This window comes from Oryzias melastigma, linkage group LG5, assembly GCF_002922805.2.
Source record: "Oryzias melastigma strain HK-1 linkage group LG5, ASM292280v2, whole genome shotgun sequence".
In the NCBI taxonomy this organism is placed as follows: Eukaryota; Metazoa; Chordata; class Actinopteri; order Beloniformes; family Adrianichthyidae; genus Oryzias; species Oryzias melastigma.
In genome coordinates, this window is record NC_050516.1 from 6,803,058 (window position 1) to 6,826,638 (window position 23,581).

General features: G+C 42.2%; 1 protein-coding gene across 2 annotated transcripts in view; it reads left to right on the forward strand.

Annotated features, from left to right (window-relative positions):
• Nucleotides 1–3,750: 3,750 nt before the first annotated feature.
• arhgef10la (Rho guanine nucleotide exchange factor (GEF) 10-like a) overlaps nucleotides 3,751–23,581 on the forward strand; it is a gene marked incomplete at its 5' end in the record, with an annotated part of 184,829 nt that continues 164,998 nt past the window's right edge. For both annotated transcript variants that reach the window (XM_024270200.1, XM_024270201.1), the window contains 7 exon segments: nucleotides 3,751–3,778; nucleotides 17,913–18,064; nucleotides 20,363–20,488; nucleotides 20,563–20,693; nucleotides 21,555–21,650; nucleotides 22,260–22,368; nucleotides 23,235–23,335. In XM_024270200.1, the coding sequence (XP_024125968.1) occupies nucleotides 3,751–3,778; nucleotides 17,913–18,064; nucleotides 20,363–20,488; nucleotides 20,563–20,693; nucleotides 21,555–21,650; nucleotides 22,260–22,368; nucleotides 23,235–23,335 (743 nt within the window).

The following is a 23,581-nucleotide window of genomic DNA, read 5'->3' on the forward strand; positions in this document are numbered from 1 at the left end:
TTTTGAGTTGCAGAAATGAAGTTTTGTAAAAAATGGACTAGCCTGTCACATCTTCATTTCACTCTGATTTGATGGTATCTACACAATTGAGCCTCTGTAGGCTGAAAACTTGTATTTCCATTAAAAGACTTGGCATCCTTTTGTTCCTGAGACACTGCCCTGTCGTTATTTGTATAGATATCCAACTTAAGATTGAGATCTGATGTATCTAATGTGTTTCTTTAAAGTGCTCCTTTAATTTCTGTGAGCAGTGTATATAAATAGTGTTACCTTAACATTAAAAATGAAAATATTTGTGATTATAAATTAGTTTATGACTTACTGAAAAAAAATTTTGTTTTATCATTTCTTCATCATTGGGGGCTTCTGTTTTCTCCCTCTCAGTCTGGGCCTCTAGAATCAGCCCCCCCCTTCAGCTACGCAGGAGCTTGTAAATTAGGTGGTGGCAGCCGCCACCAAATTCTCTATCCAGGAAAAACCCTGTATTGGGAAGAAGAAAATTTGCATTTGATCTGATCGGAACCAGACTACATAACTATGCAAAACTGTAAAATGAGTTACTAGGGGTGGGATTATATAAATTTGCTTCTTCCCACTCCTTTTCAAGCAATGAAACAAACTCTACTGACCTCAGATACAAATTACGAAAATTGACGAACCAAATGTGACGTAAGTGTGTTTTGTTTTTGCTTGTTTGTTTTCTGTTTTCTAATCAATGCAATCATTTTTTTCTGTAATGAGTTTGAAATATTTGTGTGCTTTGTCCTGTATTTTCAACAATATATGCTTGATATCAATCAATCAGTCAATCAGTAAGGTCTCTTTGTAAGATCAGTAAGATTTTTTTTAACTGATCTAATGTTTCACTTTTTTTTCATGTGGGATTATTTAGTTTCCTGAATTTTAAAAGCGATTGGACACCATGCTCTCTATTTTTTCTTCTTTAAACAGCAGATATGAAGTACGAAGTGAAAATCTAATCAATAGGAACTTTTTACATCATCTATTTATGACTCCACTGTGTTCTGATGGGAAAAATGTGGATGATTTATTTCAGAATTACATTTCACATTTTTTCTTTTTTTTGTAAAAATTGTTTAAATGTAATGCATTGCATCAATACATTCTTGAAACAAACAAGCATTCAGCTGTTCTTTTCCTTTGTCTTTTGTCCTCACAACTGATTGTGTTTTTGTTCATCTGAATCTGTTTGTTTTTCTAAGTAGTGAAGTCAAGGATTCAAGGATCTTTATTTTCATTTCACCAAAAGCTGAAACAAAATTCTGGCAACGGGTATATAATATGTTAAAATGAAAACCACTGAACTGCATAGATGTAAACAGTTAATGTCCGTGTGGAGCTCCATCGTCTCCACATGGTTCTCAGAGGGTTCCTGGGCATACTGAAAAGCAGAACTTACTTCTCCACAGTGCGATCACTGGTCCTTGATAAAATGACTCAGCCATGTAAACTCTGCACGCTCTTACCCCTGTAATCTTATCAGTTACCCCAGAGCGAGTTCAGACAGCTGAATGTTGTTTTAATCTCTGCTTAACATGATTTGATTGTTGCTTAAGGCGGCCAGACATGCGGGGAGTTAACTTTCCCCTTTAATTGGATCAAGTTATGTCTAAGTATGATATATTTACTACCTGGATAATGTTGCCAAACAGGCTCTGTTAATTACATGCCCAGATAAACCGGGAGATTTATGTCTCAGAGAAGTTCTGTTGGACAAAGTGAGGCGATTAGTGTTTAATTAAAAAGCTTTTCTAGCAAGTCTGTGTGTGGTAATCCGTTAAGTGGGCCGCGGTGGAGATGCACAGAGGAATTCTGGGTGATCATAATAATGCATAGTGGAGGTTTGTTATGCAACTGAGGATGGGGGGTAGTAGCTGGGATTCCTTTCCTCAACAAAAATCGTCTTGATGGGATCTAAAGTATTTTTAAAAAACATACTTCTGTGCTCATTTTTGCTGCGAGAAATCAGTTTTAACAGCAGTTAAGTTCAACTCAGAGAGGATTTCTTATCACTTGTATTATATTTTCCAGAGTATAAGTCGCAGGGGCAACCAAATGTGCAATAAAAAAGAAAAAACATTTAAGTCGCACTGGAGTGTAACCCCGGGCTCACACGACTAGCGTTACCGCTCCGATCCGAGCGCCGCAGTCTTTACGTAACTTTAAAAGTGCCAGAGGAAATCCCACTGCAGGCGTTCACGTCCTGCGTCTGCGGTCAGACCTCTGTGGCGCTGCAAATCCGTTTCGTTTGGTTCGAATTTTCGCCAGACGACACAGCTGAACCGCAGCAAACAAAGGGGGGATTAGTGTAAACGTATGTGAGTTTGGAGTTTTGGGAGGTCGGCAGCAAACTCTGTAGCTGCAGCCAACCAGGAGCTAATATGGGCCGTCAGCTGTAGCTAGACCGCTCCCACATCGCACCTGAGCTGTAGCGCTTGTGAGCCCGGAGGAAGTCGATCCAGAGCACAAATCACACTGGATGGTTAGTTGATGCAGAAATAAGTTGCTCCCGAGTGTAAGTCGATACACAATATAAATTGCACAGGAGTGTAATCGCTATAATTCACTATTATCTAGAGTATAAATCACTATAATTCGGAGTATAAATTGCACTGCAGTATATTTTCCTATAATTCGCCATAATCTGGAGTATAAATCGCGTCATAGAATAACATTCCTGGAATGCATTGGACTGCACTGGAATATAATTTACTCCAGAGTATAAATCACTCAAGGGTTTAAGATGCTCCGGAGAATAAGTCACGTTTTTGGGAGAAAAGTGCAACACTTCTTAACAAATCCGTGAAGACCGGCATAATGCTGCATCCTCACCGAGCCTGATTCCAGCATCAAATTCAGCTCCGCTGCCTCTTTTGATGCACATCAAATTTGATGCTCAGCGCTCCTCTAAGAATGTGTTCGTAAACTAGACACCCACGTCCTGTGTGGGAGGAGCTATCATCACGTTTTTAGCTTCATGGAAGCATTGACTGTAAATCTCGTTTACAATACGCGGAAGACACAGAGGACATTGAGAGATCAGGTTGATTTAGTTGCTACTCAAGTCTTCATGTCTGGGTTCATGAGATCATTCAGTCCTTTTTTTTTTTACAGCAATTTTTACCTTCTACTGCAGGAGCTGCGTCTGAATGACGTCTTGAATGATGATATTTGCATTACACGACGATATTTCTGTCTCCTTAATGCAGTTTGATGACTTGTTGTCCCGCTTTAGTTCAAGGAGGAAACAAACAAAAACAAGAAAACTAGTCCTTCAACAAAAATATGAAAAATATAATAAAGTTCAGGAGGAGAGACTCTCCTCCATGTTTGTTTTGGACGACACTTCTTCTTCTACAGTATCAAATATGGATATACACACATTTACAATTCTTTCTTTTAGTTTTTAGTGTGAAACAACCGCTAAAGGGCATCCGGTTGTGGGAAAATAGTGGAAATACTAGTGGAAATAAATATATTTATGAAAAAAAAAAGTTGTACCCCTGGCCAAACTGTGGAAAAAACATGACTTATAGTCTTAAAAATATGATATGTGACGTCTGTGTCATGCTAAAGGAGCACATCTGTTTCTTTACCATTTGAGTTTGCAGAACGTGAAGGAAAATGGAAAGAAGACCCAAAAGGCCCGGTTTTACTGTCACCGCTCAGCTGCTTCCTTTATTTGTAGAATTGTTTGACTCACGATTGTCGTTTTCCTCCTTTTGACAGATGTTCCAGTCGCTGAATCATCCAGCTGGTAAGTTGCCTCTGATTCCTATCACAGTGGGAGGAAATTACTAAACGGTGGTGCGTAAAGTAAACGCAGCGCCGCCGCACATCAGTATTATGTCATTATGCCCGGGAAAATGTCATGCTTACTCTGCAGCCTAACCCGTCCCTGTTGGAAGGAGATGCTGTGATGTTTAGCTTCATCAGTTTCTTTTGAGATGCCAGATGGCACGTCACCAATGAAGAGATGCTGCTGACGGGTTTCTACTGGGAAACCACCGGCTCGCATTTTTTTCATCAGGACACAGTCAGCTTACAGAATCTGTTTCCGTGCCAGAAGCAGGCGGATGATTCAAAAGTCAAACTGCTCGCCGTCTTGTAGCGGAGGATCGCAGCAGAAGTGGAGCATGAGCTGTAAAAATGTCTGTTTTTAACCCAAACCGTTGTTTTATTACCGTCTGATAACAGCTCAATTCTATGAAATGACAGTGATGAAAACCTCTTTCAACTCCGACTGAGTCCATTTAAAGACCCAATCTGATGAAAACTGTGTTTCTGGTGTTTTCTGTGTTTTTAACATGGTCTTGAGCCATTTTTCTGATGATGAACCACAAGTATGAAGAAAATTAAGATCAAAACTGCATTTCTCAGTATTTCTTTATTCAAATCGTTGTTAATCAGGAGCAGACAAAAAAATGCTGTTTAAAAAAAAGATCGTATTTGTGACCTGGAAAAAGAGGAAATGGCCCTGCCCACAATTCAGGTGATTTTTGGCTGAAAACGGCATTATCATAGTTAAAAGATGACTAGGAATGCTGTCAGGAGCCAGATTTCGGACTCCCTCTATGGTCAACGGTGGGAACTGTCTCCAGAGTACTGAACATACTACATCTCTGTCAGGGATGGTGGTGTAGGACCCAAATGCAGGAGACAGGACATGGTGGCAGAAACTCAAACATTTACATAAAGAACTCAAAACATGACAAAACCAGGAGAAACCAACCCAGTAGCAGAGCAGAGTAGATGACCTGACAATGCAGAACTGAAGACCAGACACTTAAGTAGGCTGAGGACAATTAACTAAATGAGGACAGCTGTGGGTGATTAACCTGAACATGGTGAGACTGACAGGGAAAACAGAACATGACAGAACCAGATCACAGAATCCTGATAATCTCCCAGCTGCCCCAGCGCACACTCCCCACGGGCTGCTCTGCTGAATCCAATCTGACAGTCATTCACCTGCTTCTTAAGCACAAAGAGCCTGACTCAGTGTGAAGTATTGTTTGTGCCACCCTGTCTGCTTTGCTGAGCGTATCTGGACCTGATCTACTGTTTCTGACCCTCCTTGGACCTTGCCCTCGCCTGGACTCTGACAACTCAAATCTCTTCTTGGATGGTCTCATGCTTGTGTTTGACCTCTGCCTGTCTGACCCTAATCTAGTTTTGTGGACTTTTAGCTGCGGTTAGTTCCTGTCTGAACTAATAAACATGCTGCACATGGAACCAGCTGTCTGCCCGTTTGTGACAGACACTTTATAAATAGAAGATGATCCTTGAACCTCAGTACAGTCATTTAAGAAGATTTTTTTAAAGTAATAAATCTTTTTTTCCCATAATAAAAAAACAAGAACAACTTTGAGGGTGACTTTATTTATACTTATGGTTTTATGTTTTCCTGCACTTTTCAGCAATAAAAGACTAAACCTCGGAAGACAGAACAGAATCCTTGAAAATGGGTGCATAGTTCATCTCTAAAATACTTGAAGCAACTTTTTTTTCATTTATTTATTCTTTAGGATGAGTCTGATTTAATAGATTGATTTTATTACATTTTTTATTTTAAAAAGTTTCTTAAACTTGGAAAACGAAAAACTTTTTATATTTTATACATTTTTACATGAAGATGAAACTGAAACAGTTTATTTTGAATCTCCATCTGCTTAAAATGTGTGGTAGGATTTTATGTCTCTATTAATAATTTGTAGAAATATAGTAAACAGATTGATTCCAGGAACAATAGATAGAAATAGGTTCAGGATTGGAAGATTTAATCAGTTTGTATAAATTACACCAATGACGACAACGTAAATCACCTCTTTAGAAAAAACTGAAGTAATTTGGATTTTTTTATTAAAGCGTTGTTGAAAATCTCTGTGAGAAGGTTCCATTTTCTTCCTCTTCTTCTGATGTGATGAGATGTTTTACTTGGTACTCGCAGAGGTTCTCTGCAGTGTTGGCTTTCCCACGAGCGGCTCCTGTTTACCGTAACCTTCGGTCATGAAAGGCGCCGTTCAGCGGCCGCTGTCAAACCCGGCTAATCATTAGTCCGAGCGCCCTGTTATCACCTTTCTTTATGCGCCGTCTCACTTTGGACCTCTGCTTCTGTATCTGTGATTTCCTTTTGATGAAAAGGCCGCCATCAAAAACTTGATTCATCCTGACGATGAACAGAGAACACGCTTACATTCAGCAAAGTTTTGAGGAGGTGAGGAACTCGGAACACTCTTTGGTTGATAGGTAGTTACATTTTTGTGGCTCTAAATGTCACGTTTAGGTTTGTAGAGAAGTTTGAAAGCATAGAAACTTTACAAAAGTTGGGTCATGCTCATTTTTGAGTTTTTACTTTGAAGCCAGTGTGGCTGAAAGGAGTCTTTAAAACAGGCTGCTTTTGTTCAGGTGAATCCATTCCTCACAATTCGTTAGAAAAAGTATGAGGCGCTCTGGAGCTGATTTGTATTTTTATTTACAGATTTTCCTTTGAGTTCAATAAAGAACGATTGGCTGCAAAAATGTCAGTAAAGATTTGTTTGCTTGTTGAGCGAAGCTTCAGGGATCTGAACCAGTGCTTGTTGGAGTGGATGGAAGCCTGGAAGGTTCAAGTGTGGAATCTGGCCTCATGAAAGCTTAGTTAACTGAAGGTACAGGTGCTGTTGCAGGAAAAGAACTGTATGTGATTACTTTTGTTTCTGAAATAATTTGTCATAAAATATGTTCTGATCTTCATCTAAGTCACATCAACATGGTCTGTTTAAACTAATACAACACAAAAAATGTGTTTGTGTTTTCATTGAACACAATTTGTAAACATTCAAATTGCAGAATGGAAAAGAAAAAGTGAACCCAAATGAATTTTCTAAGAGCTAACTGAAGCTAGGGATCAGCCCAGCTGGAATCCAATCAATGAGATGAGATTGGATGTGTTGGTTAAAGCTGCCCTGTCTTATAAAAACAAACACCTGATTTGAGTTCCAGAAGCTCGGCCTGATGTGAACTGTGTCTCGCACAAAAGAGCTTCCAGAAGATCTACGAACAACAATTGTTCCTTTCCATGGACCTGGAAAGGGTTAAAAAGTATCTCTGAAACCTCAAGAGGCAGAATCCAAATTCCTTCCCTACCCCTACCTCTTTTCCCCACCCCTACAACTAGCCCTACAAGTGGAATGTCATGGAAAATAGTGTCCTCTAATTGGACGTCATCAATAGTAGCCGGTCATCTACGTTAACACGTACCTGTCAATTTTATAACTTTTAAAAGTCATGCTAAAACAAAATTAAAAGTAAACTTCTGTCTTCAGAGCGCCCCAACTGGAGAGGCACAGTGCGATGCAGATCACCCCTGTGGTAGATTGATAAATACGGTCATAAGTCACTGCAGCTTTCCTTAAAAAAATAAAATAAAATTTGGACATCATTACTCCAAATGCCTCTTTATTGGAGGGGTTGGGAGGAGCTGCAGGGCGCCCGCCTGGGTCGCCTTTGCCCAGGGCCGGCCCTGAGAAGGTGGAGGAGGAAAATCCTCAACCTCCACAGAAAGTTCTGTGGAGAAACTGACATCACTTTGCCCGGTACCACTCTCCATATCAAATACACAGAGTAACTGCGTTACCTCAAGCTAACCTCACTGTAACTCAATCACAGATCCAAACCACACCTCCCCCGCTGAGCCTGCCCCCCCCCCTTTTTTTCCTGTTTTTTGCATTTTTCAAATTTGTGCTGAGAGTGACTCCAACTGTCCTGTAGTGTTACCCTTTAAGGTGGTGCTATGAGCCTCAAGGGAAAGTCCCACTCCGATCATCTGCTGATCTATTTCAAAGTGCTCCCAGTGTTTTTTTTAAGTTATGATTCTGCCGTTTTAAGCCAAAATCTAATAACCTGCGTTGTTTTGCAGGACATAGTTTCTGCAGAGCAGCCAATATTTAGTTGGAAAATCACCTCTTGAGTTGTGCTCACCCAGTGAATTTTTTGTCCCTAATACAATCTTTTTCAAACAGTATTTTTTCGTCTGTTCTTGATTCAAATCAATTTGAATAAAGAAATATTCTGAAATTGCCATTTTGAGCTTAATTTTTATGTGCCCTCCAACATCATAAAAAGGCTACTAGAACATGTTAAAACACCATTTTCATTCGTGTGTGTCTATAAAATGCTCCTCTCTACGGCCCTCCATGGGCCAGAACCAAAACCTGCAGTACCCGTACGGGTCTATACGACTGAGGCTTCACTGAGTCGACAATTGTTCTTTGGAAATATTATAGACCTCCACCTTTCCTGTTATCTTCTACAACAACCAGCATCTCAACCTCATGTGAAAGTGAACTCCACCTTCCGTCTCGATGTGGAGCTGAGTGTATAAATACGACGACCTCGGTGTTGAACCAAGTCAACATCAGCTTTTATACAATCAAGAGCCCAGTTTGCTTCAAGGCCTCGGCTCAGTAAATGATAATGTGATAGTTTATCGATTCCTCAAAGCGAGCGTCTGTTTGTTTTCCCTCCTCCACCGGGAGGTCAGTTGTCAAAGTCACCTGGAGCTGCAGCCCTGAAGCTGACGGGCAGAAACCACCTCTCAGACTGTCAGCTGACCTAATTACCTGGCAAGAACTGGCAAGAACTTCTAGTCTTGTGCTGCTTTCAGTGCGCTGCATCTGCCCAGGGTTTGCTCTTCTAAAGTAAAGGACTCAGATTTAGCTGGATTCACGCCATTTCCGCCTCCACGCTCCACCGTGGTTGAAGTTCCTGCTCCACCTGAGTTTCCAGGAAGCCTCTTCTCGTGGTTTACTTTAGAGTTTCTCCCCTCTGGGCTTTCCTGTGTTGAAGAAGGCTCTTACTTTTGCAGACAGGTGTTACATGATTCTCGTGCACAGATGTGCATGTGTGCGTCCGCTGCCGTGGTGTGTTTATACGCCGCGGAGTTGGAGGGAGGTGTTCGGCGTTTTTCTCATCCAGGGAAATTTCTGCTGAGTGCACACTTCCTCTTGGGTACAGTCAACAGTCTGGCCTTTCAAAGAAGAGCTATCAAAAGCACTTTCCACAATATAGGTGTTAAAACTGTCAGCACATTCCCCAGGTCTGTCAGCAGTTTCAGAATAATATCACCCAAATTACCTTGTGATTGTTATTGCAGAAATATGGCTTTTTCCTGGGCTCTCTGCAAACGGTGGCGCCTCAGCCCGCTCCAGCTCAGGGCGCCGCTCCTGTGAGATTTATGCGCTCGGCACCATTTGATGCCCGCTTTACCTCTGACTTACTCGTTACCCCTTGACGGATAGCTTTCATTAAAGTGATTGTGCTGAGTTAGGACGATGAAGAGATTAACATTAAAGTTACCATGACGATTTAACACTGAGGCATCAAGCTTCCTCATGGGGTAGATGTTTACTTTTCCCTGGCTGTGCACTCTCAAACTCGCAGGCATTTATTTACACACCTCTCAACTCAATTGGGAGAGCTTTTAAAGTGGAAGAGAAACTTAAAAAGAACTAGAAAAGTTGCATTACCTGCGATAATGCTAGTGTGAACACTTTTTCCTGACAAAGCAAAATGTTAAGTTTTGCAATTTTTTGCAATATTTGCAAAATGTTAAATTTGCCAAAGAATTGGACATTTTGTTAAAGAACTATGAAAGAGTGCTGAAGTGAATCTAAATTTGTAGTAAAATTGCTTAAAAACCCCTAAATGATGCCAATTTAGCAAAAAATATTTAGCATGTTCCTTAAATATGAGCTAAATCAGCCAAATTAGTCAATAAAGCTAGATTGTTGCTTAAATACTAGCTAAATTCCAAATTAGCTTAAAATTCCTCAGTAAACTAAATTAGTCAAAAACGTTTGGATGTTGCTAAAATAGAAGCTAAACTCTAAATTAACCTATAAAAGCCTCAGAAGATTACAAATTTGCGAAAAACGCTAGCATGTTGCTACAATATTAGCTAAACTCCAAATCAGCACAAAAAACCTCAGCAGATGGCAAATTAGCCAAAAAAGCTAGCACATTACTTAATTACTAGCTAAACTCTAAAATACCCTAAAATCACTCAGTAAACATGATTAGTCAAACACGTTAGCATGTTGCTAAAATAGAAGCTAAACTCTAAATTAGCATAATAAAAACCTCAGTCAATAAAATATTAGCCAAAGAAGCTAGCACATTTCTTAAATACTAGCTAAACTTCAAAACAACCTAAAATTCCTTAGTAAACTTACTTAGCCAAAAACATTAGCCTGTTTCTAAAATATCAACTGAACTCCAAATTTATTTGAAAATTACTATAAAAATTTAAAAAATATATCCATGAATTTATTCAACGGCTTATTTGCATCTACTTAAAATGTTAAACTTTGAAGACTTTCTCATTAATTTCCTATGGGGTATATTTTGTTAAATATTTCAAAAACTATAACGTTTATAAATACCAAAAATATACGCAGTAATGTCCTGAATGAGCTGAACGTTTTTATACTAAGATTGCTGAAATTGGTTGAGTTTTTATGTGCCAAAAATCGTACAGAGAGGAGCAGGAGAATCACTATTGTGTGAATGCTTACTAAGCAATCACACAATTTGTTTGCACTCCTGAAGACATGCGTCGAGTCCAATACTTAGAAGGCATCAAATATTGAGGGTTACTTAGGTGACGGCGCTGAGCATTGTGGGAGAAACGGTGGGGCAGATGTTCACAGATCAGATTTATGACCTGAGGACAAACGAGCTCCGGTGCGGTCAGCATCTTTAAAAAACAGCTATTCCCACGGGAGATGGGGGCCCAGCAGGTAGAGCGGCGGCTGGAGCGAGCAGAAGCAGATGGCGGTGGGAGATTTGCATTCAGGCGGCTCCACCTCGGGCCGTGCTCTTCCCAGAGTTTGCCATTTGCATTGACAAACGAGCGCCGTCGCTCTCCTTGAGCGAGATGACTCACTGGGCCTTATAGACTCAGATAAGTTGTGACGGGGTGTGCAGCGGTACGCCCTGGATCGATGGCTACACTCCCCAAATCACTCAGAGCTGACATGAATGCGTGCAGTCAGCCAGACAAGTTGTGTATCGTCATTGTTCTGGAGCCGCTCCTCTTTTTTCTTTTTTTTTTTCACACAGGCAATTTTCATGACAAGAGATGGGTTTATGGTAAGAAGCGGGCTGACAAATAGTTCTTTTCTATTTTTATGTGGGTGGAGATCACTTTTGTCCTTTTACATGGAGATGAATGATCCTGCGTCATGAAAATTGCATCAAAGTGAAATTGGGCTGTGTTTTTCAGCCTGACACCCCAGCAGGACCTAATGACTGCTATCAGGAGCTCTTATGATGACGTGCTGGAGGAGCAGTAGATCTTCTCTCAGATATGAGGACATGGCAAACTGGGTCTACCACTCTGGTAGATACTGTTGTTCTGCAAAGGTTTTTAACACTTTTGCTCCTCGTTTGGATTCTCAACAAGAATATAACGAATCCAAAGTAATGCAGATGTCACAGACACTCTGTTGGTGTTACAGGCAGCTCTCCTTGACCTGCAGTTTGCTCTTCCTGATCCATGTTTTCGTCCAGTTAAGGCTCAAAGGGAAGAGATGGATTTCAGAATTGTGTTTTCCCTTAAAGTCAAGTTAGAGTCCTGTTAGCTGTCACACACCCAGATATATGAAATGTATTCTCCACATTTGACCTATCCCATGGGGGGAATGGTGAGCTGCAGACACAGCTGCTCCCAGGAGCCATTTGGTGGTTTTACCCAATGAGGTTAATGCTATCACTAGAGATGACATGCTAGCTTGTTGCGTACACAAAGTCAGACGCCATATTGGAATGGTATAGATGATTGTTTACTACTGTGCTACAATTGTACAAACAGATCTGTAAAAACTAGAATCTGACTTTTCACTAGTAAATTATTGCTGTCAGCTGATAAAGGAGAACTTCTAGAAAACATTTGAACAAGATCTGAGTGAGTTTACTCTCAATAATGAACGTTTAGACTGATCTTGTCATCTATTAAAGTCAATGACAGCTCTAGATTTGACACTGTTTCCATGTTTTCTGTCAGGACCATCGATCTTTATGTTTATGGAGGATGATGGTGGTATTTGTATGTGTGTTAGACCTCAGATCAGACCAGACGACCTGCTGGTAATCAGATTACTAAGTGGAGAAAAATCAACTAACCAGGATTTCCTCAGTAATGAAGATGGAAGAGTCCATCAGAACTGAATCCTCGTCCGGTGGGCGGACCGGGACATGTGTCGTATGAAAGACCGCCTGCCCGAGTCCTTCTGGTCGAGGGTGGGTGGATCCACTTGTAGAAGAGGAGCCCCCAGCCCAGCGTCACCAGTCAAGCCGGGTGAATTTACCCCGCGGTGTTGCGTCTCGACCAGCTCCAGATGTATGATACGTTTTCAGCGGGTTCTGCCCGGACCTCCCGCTCCTCGCTGTGGATGGAGGTCTCACTGAGCCCTCTCTCCCGTCTGCAGGACCATCAGGACCGGTGCAGCTGTGGACCGGGCTGGACTGTCCTCAGTCCGATCAGACCGTGTCACTTTGATCCGGGTGCGGACCGGCCCATGTATAACAGGCGCTAGCGGTCTACGGCGATGTCGGCTACCCACGATCCATTTACAAACACAGACGAGGAGTCTAACAGTTTGTGTAAATCTCAGTCTGTGTGTAGATTTGAATAAAATCACAACCATGCATCAGGTTTCTAGATACTATTGTATTTATTTGTAAAAAAGTTTGAAATGTCGTTCATTTGTTGCACTTTGTACAAAAACATTATTACCATGACCTGGAATTATTTTTCTTATGATCAGAGCTTTTTTCCTTTTTAAAAGTGGACCAAAATGAATCATTTTATGGTCATTTCACTTGGATTTAAACTCTCAACCATCCAGTTTCTGGGTGGACACTCTACCACAAGGCCACTGATAGCCTTGATAGGTGAAAGCCTTAGTCTCTACTGTCCTTAAGCATAGATATGTTTCAAGTAATGTTTGTGCCACCACATTAAAAAAAAAAAAAAAAAAAAAAAAAATGCAAATTTTGCCAACATTTCCAGAATGTTCAGTTTTAAACAAAAAACTTTCAAAGTTCCAAATACTTTCTCTTTACTTTCAAAATATATTTTTGCATTTTCAACTTAAAAGTTTTCAGATGTTCTCATCCCGCCCTCTCCCTATCTTTGATTTTGCGTTCATAAGTTTCGATTCAGTGTGACATTTGTGCTACCAAACAGCCAATCACAGACAATTTTTTTTTATCATTTGTTTGTTTCTGCTGTGTATCATGTTAATACAAATAGCAAACAAAACCAATAAACATGACCAAGAGGGTTCATGCTGATCGGTCTTGATTCTATACGGTTAATCCTTTAACACTGGAGCTCCTGTGTTTATATTCTTTGATTTACTCCAAAAGCCACGCCCCCTCCGAGGAGATTTTGGAAACAGAGGCTTCATATCAACATAAAAAATGTCTTTTTAAGACATTTAGGTTGTGGAATTTTGTTTAAAAACTTCATAGTCATAATTAAAACACTACTGGGAATGTTTTTTAAATGATAAAAATTGTCATAGGCAAACTTTAAGGATGCAGCTGCTTCTCTATGACCTACCGGTACAAGGTCAACCCCTGTACAGGTGCATGTGACTAAAGCTTTAGATGTGAAGGAACAGTCTCCCAGCTCCCTGGCACTTTTTCTTTGCCCTCCCATCTTTTTGACTGTGTGCTGCAGGCGACACAAACGTCTGTGTGATGTTAAGGAGGCCGGATTTAATTAGTGTAGATGGGACTCTCCGACTGCTTCTCCCTGTCACAGTATCAGCCGTGTGGGGGTGGATGGATATTCGCAGGAAGCTCCGACACAGGCGCAGTGTTTGCTGTGTCAACAGGATTTTCCCCTGCGATCTTTCTGGAGTGTTTCTGAAAGCTGGTTGGAGGCATGTTTTCATTCAAAAAGTCAGCATTGATTACAGCGAGCTGCAGGCGTGACAGATAATGAGTCGACGAGTTATCTTCTGCTGGAAACGCTTCGGTGCCGTTGTGTTTTTGTCTGCTCAAGTTTTTGTGAGGCTCCTAAAGTTGCGGCTCTTAAAGGAGACGTGCAGCATCAACGTCTCCAAAGAGAAGTTTAGTCCAACACTTCTCTACTCTGTCGCGTTATTGCAAATTATTGCATATTTTCCAACTGAAAAAATGATGGATTTAAAAGTTTTGAGGATTCTCAAACTCAGTTTACCTCAGGTCCACTGAAGGCGAGTCTGGCTGAGGCTGGGCCATTTGGAGTTTCATTTCTGCCAAAAATATGTTTTTGCGTCCCACTTTCTATATCTGTGGTCCATCATCTATATCTACTGAACACGTTTATTAAACATTTGTTCATGTCTATGTACTACTAAGTAACATCTTCTGCATGTCCTGTCAAACAACAGGAGCTAACAACGCTAGCAACTGTTGATAAGGACTTTTCTGACCACCAGATCCAACGACAATAGCAAATGTAAAGTTTTAAACATGAAGCTGAAACACCATAAAGCAAACACAAAGCTATCGATAAAGAAATGTGGACATGCAGAAGATATTCTTAGTAGACACTGAACTGTCATATTAACTTTCACATTAAAACGTTCATATTTCATACTGATTTGGGGGCCGCAAATGTCCTGCCTGCCGCCAGTTTGAGACCCCTGCCCTAAAAGGTTTAGTGAATGGGATATGTTCATTATTACCCAGCATGCATAACTCAGATACAACAGAGAAATTTTAATTAAAAAATAATGCGAAAAATTGTTATTTATCAGAGGTTTAACCCTTTAACACTTGAGGCATCTCCGGAGACGCCTAAACACAAAACCTTTAACATACTCTAACTTTTTCGACCGTAAACACGATTAGCGTAATTCCTAGGGCTGTAACGAGTATCAGGTGCTCAGGTATTTGCGCTTTGCTCCCGAAAATTCGAGTACGGATATTCACGACTTCGTTGATTAGGGATCTTTATAAATGTAGTAAAATGTAGTGAAATATGATCAAAATATCCTCTGGGGAAGATATATTTTTGCTCCAAAATGAAGATTAATGTTGGATTTTAAGTTTACAAACTAAAACAAAGAGCCGCGGTACTGCCAACGGAAGTAAACACATCTTCGTGACGGTGAAGCTTTTCAAAGTAAAACTAGCAAGAGCTTTTTTCTGTTCAGAAACTGAGACTGAAGTTCCGTTCACTAACATAACTTCTGAAAAAGTGAATTAGCTTTAACATCGGAGCTTTAGCTTCAGTGCTTACATTCTTTTGACTATGGTAACTCTTCAACATTTGACGCAATTAACGAAACTCTAAGAAATTCTAAAGAAACAGCCTCGCGCTGCCGAAGGGTGGATGTAATCAACGTGAATCAGCTGATTCTGCTGTGAAAACAAAAACTTTTTTCATACGAGCTCTGCACTAATATGTGATACTTAGAACGTAAAATATTGAAGAACTTTGAAGATAGAAAACTGTGGAGAACATTTTCAGATTCTGTTGTTAAATGATCCAAAACAGCAGTGATTTTTGTCCTTTTTATGTTGTTTTGCTGCTGAACCAGAAGATTGATAAAAGAAATTTAAAATGACAACATTTCTTTCCATCTGAATCTTTGTGTTTTTTAATCAGTTTTGTTCATTTTGGTCTCCTGTTCTAAATAAATGTATAAATGATGATTAAATACAAATAATTTCAATTTTCATCTATTCAGTAAATAGACATACACGTAGCAATAAAAATTATAATAAAAAGTAAGAATCGTGGTTCGATTCGTGAATCGTTGAGCTTGATTTGTGAATTGAATCGGATCGGCACCTGAGCAATGATCCACAGCCCTAGTAATTCCAGTAGATTCTGAAGAATTGTGTTGATTGTGTTACCAACTAAAAAAATGACAGTAAATCAGAGAACATAAACACTCGAGCTCCAGTGTTAAAGGGTTAGATGTTGATCATTTTAATTAAATGTCTTTTGTTTTTTCAATGTAGAACATTATTGATGAGGTATATTATAACCTTTATTATATATTTGTTAAATTTCTGTGGAGAAGTTGTGACAAGCCGGAAAATCTCCATCCATCACCATTGTTACAGTTGTAATGAGCTGGTTCCTGGTTAGAGGGAGAATCATCTATTATGTACTATCTCCCACACCAGTCTTTACATTAGTGCTGGGAATCAATGAGTACCTTTAAGATACGCGATACATGGCTCACAATATAAATGATATCACGATACTGCGATAATTAGAAAAAAATCATCTCTAATAACTCACATTATGTAGAACACATATTTTTAGGAAAGTATATCCCCATTTATTTTTTAGCTCGAACACAATTATTATAAACAACTTGGGTCTCAGTTTGTGACACCAATAACACTTTAGTCCAACATTGCTGAAATCAGTAATACTATGTCTTTGACAAGCATTGACACCAATTAAATTGGAATTATCTGTAAAATTCAATGTTAATAATAGTAATCAAGAACATCAGTGTCACTACTTAGTGCAGAATTGTTGTAAACAACAGAACAAAAGTTAAATAATTCAAGTAGCTGCCAGACACATTGGTGCCTGACAGCCGGTTTTAAAACTCATCTGATTACTTATGGAATAAAGTTTTTTAGTTTTTGTTGACTAGATGTAATACTACATACACAGTGGGCATGTGAGGAGCAGAATGGGCATTCTTGAAAGTGCGTTGGGTATATGCCGTTCACACTGGACTGTCAAAACCGGTATTAGGGCATTTTGTCACAACAGGCAGACAGCTGGTTCCACCTGCAGCAGGTTTATTAGTTCAGACAGGAACTAAGCACAGAAAAAAAGTCCACAAAACTAAATCAGGGTCAGACAGGCAGTGGTCAAATACGAGCATGAGATCATCTAAGAGAGACTGGAGATGTCAGGGTCCAGGGGAAGTTCAGGACAGACAGCAGGGAAACAGAGATAAAGAATGGTCAGACACAGGAGCAATACAAACACTCGGTAATGCAGGCAGAGTGGCACGAACAATACTTCACACCGAGTGAGGCTCTGTGCTGCTTAAGAAACGGGTGGGTGATTGTCGGATTGGAGTCAGCTGGGCAGCATCCAGGAACGGTGCGCTGAGGCAGCTGGGAGACGTAGTGTAGTGAGTGCTATGGAGACAGCTCCTGCCGGTGACCAGAGGGGAGACAGAGAATTACCTCTGACTGGTGTGGTGTGAAATCCGTGTAAATCTTCTTCCAAGCTTTTTCTTTCACAGTTCAATTCAGATTTTTGACTTGGTTTCATAGAATTCTGACCTTGGAACGAACCACAATTATTCATTTCTCCTCCATGATTATTTTCAGACAGTTGGTCATTCTGTGAATTAAAGAAGAAGTCAATTTGAGAGAGTTTATTTGAAAAGCACCTTTAATAATCAAGCAGCGTTTTCGAAAAGCAAGGGAAAAACAACCTAAACAGAGAGATATACGTGGCAGGTGCTGATCAAGATCATTAGCTCCACCTTCCAGGTGAGCAGAATGACACGTCAGGATGCAAAACCCCTGCAGCAGCCATGACACACATAAAAACCAGTAGTTGCACTGGTTACCTGTTCTGCTATCACGGACTTTCCCCTCACGGCGTCACAGTCCAGAACAAGGAGCCCAAACTTAAACTCCTAAAAACATGATCATCCCGGTCCTGACCAACAGAGATGCTGAAAGGGCTTCTCCTCCCACGTTAGAAAACATTCATATTTGTGATGGTGTCTGAAAAGTGTTTTCACAGACTTTAAGGAGTCTGTTTATGAACCCTCTGAGACCACCCCCTCAGATGAACTTGTAGTCAATCTGGTGAAGCTCTGCGTTGGTTTAACTGTTAATGTTTGGGTTCCTTCCAGTCCAGCTGCAGCAGCAGCAGTAGAACCCGCTTCTCCAGTACCTCCTGCAGCAGAGCAGCTCCAGGAGGCCCCCGGGGGGCCAGCAGCGGATCCTGGAGACCCCAGAAACGAAAGCGCTGAAGGAGGCTCCGACCCCCAGGACATCTCTGAAGGTACAAAACCAAATAGTCGAGACATTGAAGTGATGCTCCTTGTGTTGTAGTTCGATATCAGGCGGGTGAGATTAAAGCTACAGTATCGCAGGCAGGGATTCAGGTAGAGTCCCCCCAATGCATTACAGCACTTCGTCGGCAGACAGCTCTGATGGAAAACCAATTGGGCCTCCAGAGATGCGTAAACAATGCTGTGACTGCAGCATATCGACTCTGGCAGCAGAAACTGTACCTGTAGTTTGTTAGTGTGTTGCACGTCCTGACCTTGATCAAAGGCGTCAACGGCGCTGTATTACACATCTCTGGTCATTGTGGGCTCATTGATTGCAGCAGTGAAAGGCCAGGCCAACATAAAGAGGCATCCCGCAGAAACACACTCACTCCTCATTCAAATCCATAACCACACACACACATTTTTCTGCCGTGATTTGATTTCTACTCGGACATGACGTGAATCCAATTAATTCTGGATGAGGATCAATAGAGATCCATTTCCATGAGGAAAATTGCTTTTGGATTTGGACTCAGTCAGCAGAGCTGCTGTTATGTGAAGAAGGCTCCGGAATGAAAGATGTAAAGGAGCGCTGCAAAAACCTTGTTTTATGTCCCTCCCTCCTGTGATGCATTGTTGCACACATGCGTCTGTGTTTACTGCGACCGCATGGAGAGCAGTTTTGCTGATTATTAAGCCTCCCCCTGATGTCTAAAATTAGGAAGCGCGCTAACTTTACTCCCTTTCTGCTGATCGTCAGGGAAGAAAAATCCTATTAAGCTTTTTCCAGCTCCTGCTTTGTACTTTAGTCTTCAAGCATTAGATTATTGTTGGATGAAATCAACGTGCTGGGCGGACGGGTTCCTGCTCTGTGCTGACAGACAGCTTCACCCACTAAGAATAAATGATGGAGACTTTAAAGTCTGTTTGGACTAACAATGATTTGCATTTTTTCCCTATCTTTTGTAAAAAAAAAAAAAAAGAAAGAAAAGTAGCAAATTTTTGCAGAAAGTTGTGTTTTGTTTGGATTCCCAGAAGAGCTAATGTGACTGATTTTGCTGCAGTGGTTCTGTAGAAAGTTGAATACAAGCTGAAAAACAAGGTGAGAAGAAGTGTTGGTGCAGATTTTAAGGAGGAACCAGCCTGGTTCCCCAGAGGACCAGTCACTCTGCATGTATGCTGACATCCCAAATCTCCATGTTTTCCTGCTGAATTTTTGAATATCTAACTAGGAAAAATGTCAGCAATATATACAGTCAAGGAAAGTCATGAGAAATCCACTTTAAAGAATTGATATGAATTTATTTGCATTTCATTGAGAGAAATAAGTATTTGATCCCCTAGAAACCATGACGAGTTAGAAGAACAGTTAGATTCTCCTAATCAACCTGGACTGAAGACACCTGTTTGAACTGATTAAATGTAGAAAACATTCAGCCAAGGGAACCAAAGAATGGCTGAGGAAGCAGCAAATCAGGTTCATGAAGCGGTTCAGTCAGTATCTGCAGCTCAGTCCTCTAGAAAACCTCTGAAGAGAGCTGAAGCTCAGAGTTACCAAACCACAGCCACCACATCTGAAGGATTTAGAAGTTGTTTGTAAAGAAGAGCAGAGCAGAGTTACTCCTGATATGTGCAGAAACCCGATCATCGACAAGAAGAAAGGTCTGGCGTTTGTGCTGACAATACAGGTTTGGTCCCAAAGTGCTAAGTCTGTCCAGCAGGAGGCGTCAAATATGTATTTCCCTCAATGAAATACAAAAAAATATCCATAAATCTTTGCAGTAGATTTTCCATCTCTGCCTGTTCAAATGAAAACCACCATTCGGATGAGTTTTCAGGGATCAAAACTACAAAAACAGTCAGGGATCAGACACTGCAACAGTTGGTTTGTAGTTACAGTCGATAGTTGGCGCTCTCCAAGCCGGTCTAACGTCATTTGTAGTGTAAGCCGTAATAATCCGTAGCCGAGTTTGCGTGTCCTCCGAGCGGCTGAAGGCAGTGATTGTTGCTGTTCACGCCTTAGATCAAAGTGTTGTCGACAAATCACAGTTTAAACTGAATCAATAAGGCTGGCTGTGGTAAATTAGGCTGAAACACTCTCAGTGCAGTTAATGACAAATCCGCCCAAGCGTGGAGATGGGATGGAGGTCAACAGCTCCAACGAGGTGGGGACGATCGCCGAGCGCCACGCCGAAGAGGCTTTCAGGGCGGCGTGTGACAGGACGAAGAACTTCACATGCAAATGATGACGGTTTAGACTTTCAAATGCAAAGTGTGATAATGTCTGAGCAGCATAAATGTTTCAGAACGGTCGCACAGCACGGGAACTGGACCTCTTCCTACAGCTCTGGGTGAGTGTGCCGCTGCAGCGACTACATCAGAGGTCATCTACGACGATGTTCCGTGTGAGGACGCCGTCTGCCCCGCTGAAGGTCGGTGGCTGCAGGTCGGCGTCTGCAGGTGGACTGTGAGAGTCTGCGGCCGCTGACGCCTCTCCTACCTTCAGCAGACATGATCTACGAAGACGTTCAGAGAGACAACGGCGCTCTGCAGGCAGACAACGGCTGGAGCTCCAGCGAGTTCGAGAGCTACGACGAGCACTCGGATAATGAGGCCAAGCTGCCCGCGAGGAGCAAGGTAGGCTGAGCATGGTCTGCTCTGTAGATTTTTAATGGCGTCATGACGGCCCGAGTTGTTTTGGTTTAGTTTTAAAATGGAATCAAGGAGAATATTTCATCCATGCCCCGCTGGATCTTTTTATTAATGTATAGAATGGGAAGAGAACTGTAAAAGAGATGAAAAATGTATAAAAGACTGTCTGGCTCCATACCGGCACAGTGGGATGAAAGTAAACACGAGACATTTTCTGTTGGAGAAGCTTCAGATCTCCTCACCTCTCCTCTGCAGAAGAGGCTGCTCTCATCGCTCTGCTGCAGACTCCCGCTGCCTCCACATGATGGCACTGTGTGCACGCTGTCCCCGTGCAGCCGCCGCCGTCGCCGGCGGAAGGCTCAATTATTCTGAACATATATATTTACACTCGTCTCCATGCGTGCTCTGCTGTGCACGTGTGTCAGCGCAGAGGAAGCTTCTTGAGGTGGAACTGGAAATGAGTCGCTCGGGTAACAATAGGAAGGTGTGGTGGACCCCCCCACTGTCTCAGGCCAGTGAACAAAAGGAGAAATCCAGCCGTCCTGCTCTAACGATTAATGCAAAAAGAAACTATCAGGGCCCGGCAACATTTTCGGCTGCGCAGCCGTGATCACATTGTTTTTAATTAGAGCTGCCAAATGGATTTTTCACAGCGCGCACCTGAAGTTCTGCTGGCAGACCTGCAGCTGAGTTTGCTCATTTATGGCGGGCTGCTTGGTACCCCCACCCAAAGCTTCTCCTCTCTTTGCTTGTGATTACTTCTAAGTGTTCCTCAGCTTCTCCTGCTTCACCTTTCTCCGCCCTCCCTCCCCTCTGCTTGGCCCCGCCCCCTCCTCGCACCGGCAGCTCCCTCCTGAAGTGTGTCGGCTGAGGGAACGCTGTGCCCGGACCCGGCGTGAGCTGGCCATGCGGCTGTCGGGAAGGCACGACTGTGACATGAAGGTACACCGGGCGCGCTCCTCCCCGCACAGCTTTACCAGTAAGACTGGATCCCCGGCAGCTGTTTGCTCAGCCGGCCAAGTGGCTTAGCGGCCGGCGTGCCTCCCTCCGACGGCTCTCTGGACTGTGACTCTGCTCTGAGTCGATCGATCGCTCGGTCGGCCTGTCTGCTGCTCTCTTTCCCCGCTGATGTAACCGTCAGTAAATGTAATTATTAAGTAATAGTCGGTGGATCTGCTCACATAAACAGAAGTGCGTCTCGCTCCGTATTTATGACCTATTTCCTGAAACTGCTCCGTTTAAAAATACAGCCACCCCGGGTGTATTCTGGGTCTGTGGAGTCTGGTTGCAGGGCTGCTGTGGAGGGGGGGGGCAGCTGAATTCTCCTGCACTGAGCGAAGCAGCTGATGTGGATCTCCCACTTTTCCGTAATCTTTCCATGATTTGCTCACAGGCTCCCTGATTAGAGGCTGTGCAGAGCCCCACAGATGAGGAGCTTTACCACGAGCCCGCTTCTCTGCGTCGTCACGTCGGTTATGGACTCGCCGTAGCGTGACACTCGGCTCCGGCCCTGACGCCCTGCTGTTGTTTCTTTGTGCTCCTCCTGATCAGGTTCAGCAGCTCATGAAGGCAGCGAGGAGCGGAACCAAGGATGGGCTGGAACGGACCAAAATAGCCGTCATGAGAAAAGTTCCCTTCCTGCAGAGAAGAGACCAGATCGGTAAATCTGGAGGAGACTCCGTCCACCTGCAGATGAAAGTTTGGCCATTTTCAGTTGAAGTTCGGGTTCGGCTGACACTTTGAATTACAGGTTGTTGTTTGAATATAAATCCAGCTGAGCTAAAGCAGCGTTTGAGAGTGGTGGAGTCGAAAGTCTTCCTTTCTACAAATCCCTTCAGGGAGAAATGAAAGAGATTCCATTGATTAAAACTATAAAAAGAGACGAGCCCTCTGGCTTTCAGGTAGATGGTCGGTGTGGTTAGGTGAAGTGGGGGGGGGAGAGCTGCTCTCAGCTGTTCATTCAGACCAAATTGCATCAATTAAGAGTTTCACAGCAGCCTGAGAAGTCACCGGCAGGCCTGTAACTAATCTCTCATAAGGAGGTAAACAGGACAGTGCTGCTATTTTTGGGTGTTGATCGAGGGAAATCTGCACAGCATTGTGCTTCTCCTCCTCTCTTGTCACTCCGCCGTCTCTAATTGGAACAGTGGAGGCTTCTGGTGTTTCTGCCTTTACTGTTTTAAAAAGCTAAAATTGGGATTCTTCTCCGCTCTGTTTGTTGTTGCCTTTGTGCGAATGCAGATACGAGAGTCTCAGGTTGTGTTTGTGCCTCCACTGCTGCATGCATACAGTACTGGTTGAAGGTGCCTCCGCCTCTCCTTTTCTCATGCTTCCCACTCCTTTGCTCTCCTCCTTTCTTCTTCAGAGAGCTCCCAAGTTTTTCATATTTTAGAGGTAATAAACTTAGAGCGTCGCAGTTTGTTTCCAGCTGCTCTCAGATCTGAGGGCTTCCTTCCTCTTCGTCTGTCCTTGTCGCTTTCTCTGTCTCTCACACACAACACTCTCACAGCTTTTTCTCTACTGCAGAGGAGGAGGACGACGCTGGATATCTGGACGTGGTGGTGTCGGAAGGAAAGCATCCGCCTCCACAGCTGAGCCCGATGCCAGAGGGGCTGACCAGCCACCAGGTGCTCCACACGCCGCAGTCTTTACTTCTGAAGGCTGTAAAATGGAGTGAGCGTCCATTTAGAAAAGACGCTCCAGGTTTTTTGTCAAAAATCCTATAATTTACCCGTCAAATAAGACAAATGTAGACCAACAGAAACAATCATTCATAGATTACTTTTTATGAACACACAAAGTTGAAAACAACTCAAATTTAATCTTTTTTTTTTTTTTTAGTATGAATCTAGAAAACTTTTATTAAAAGAGGA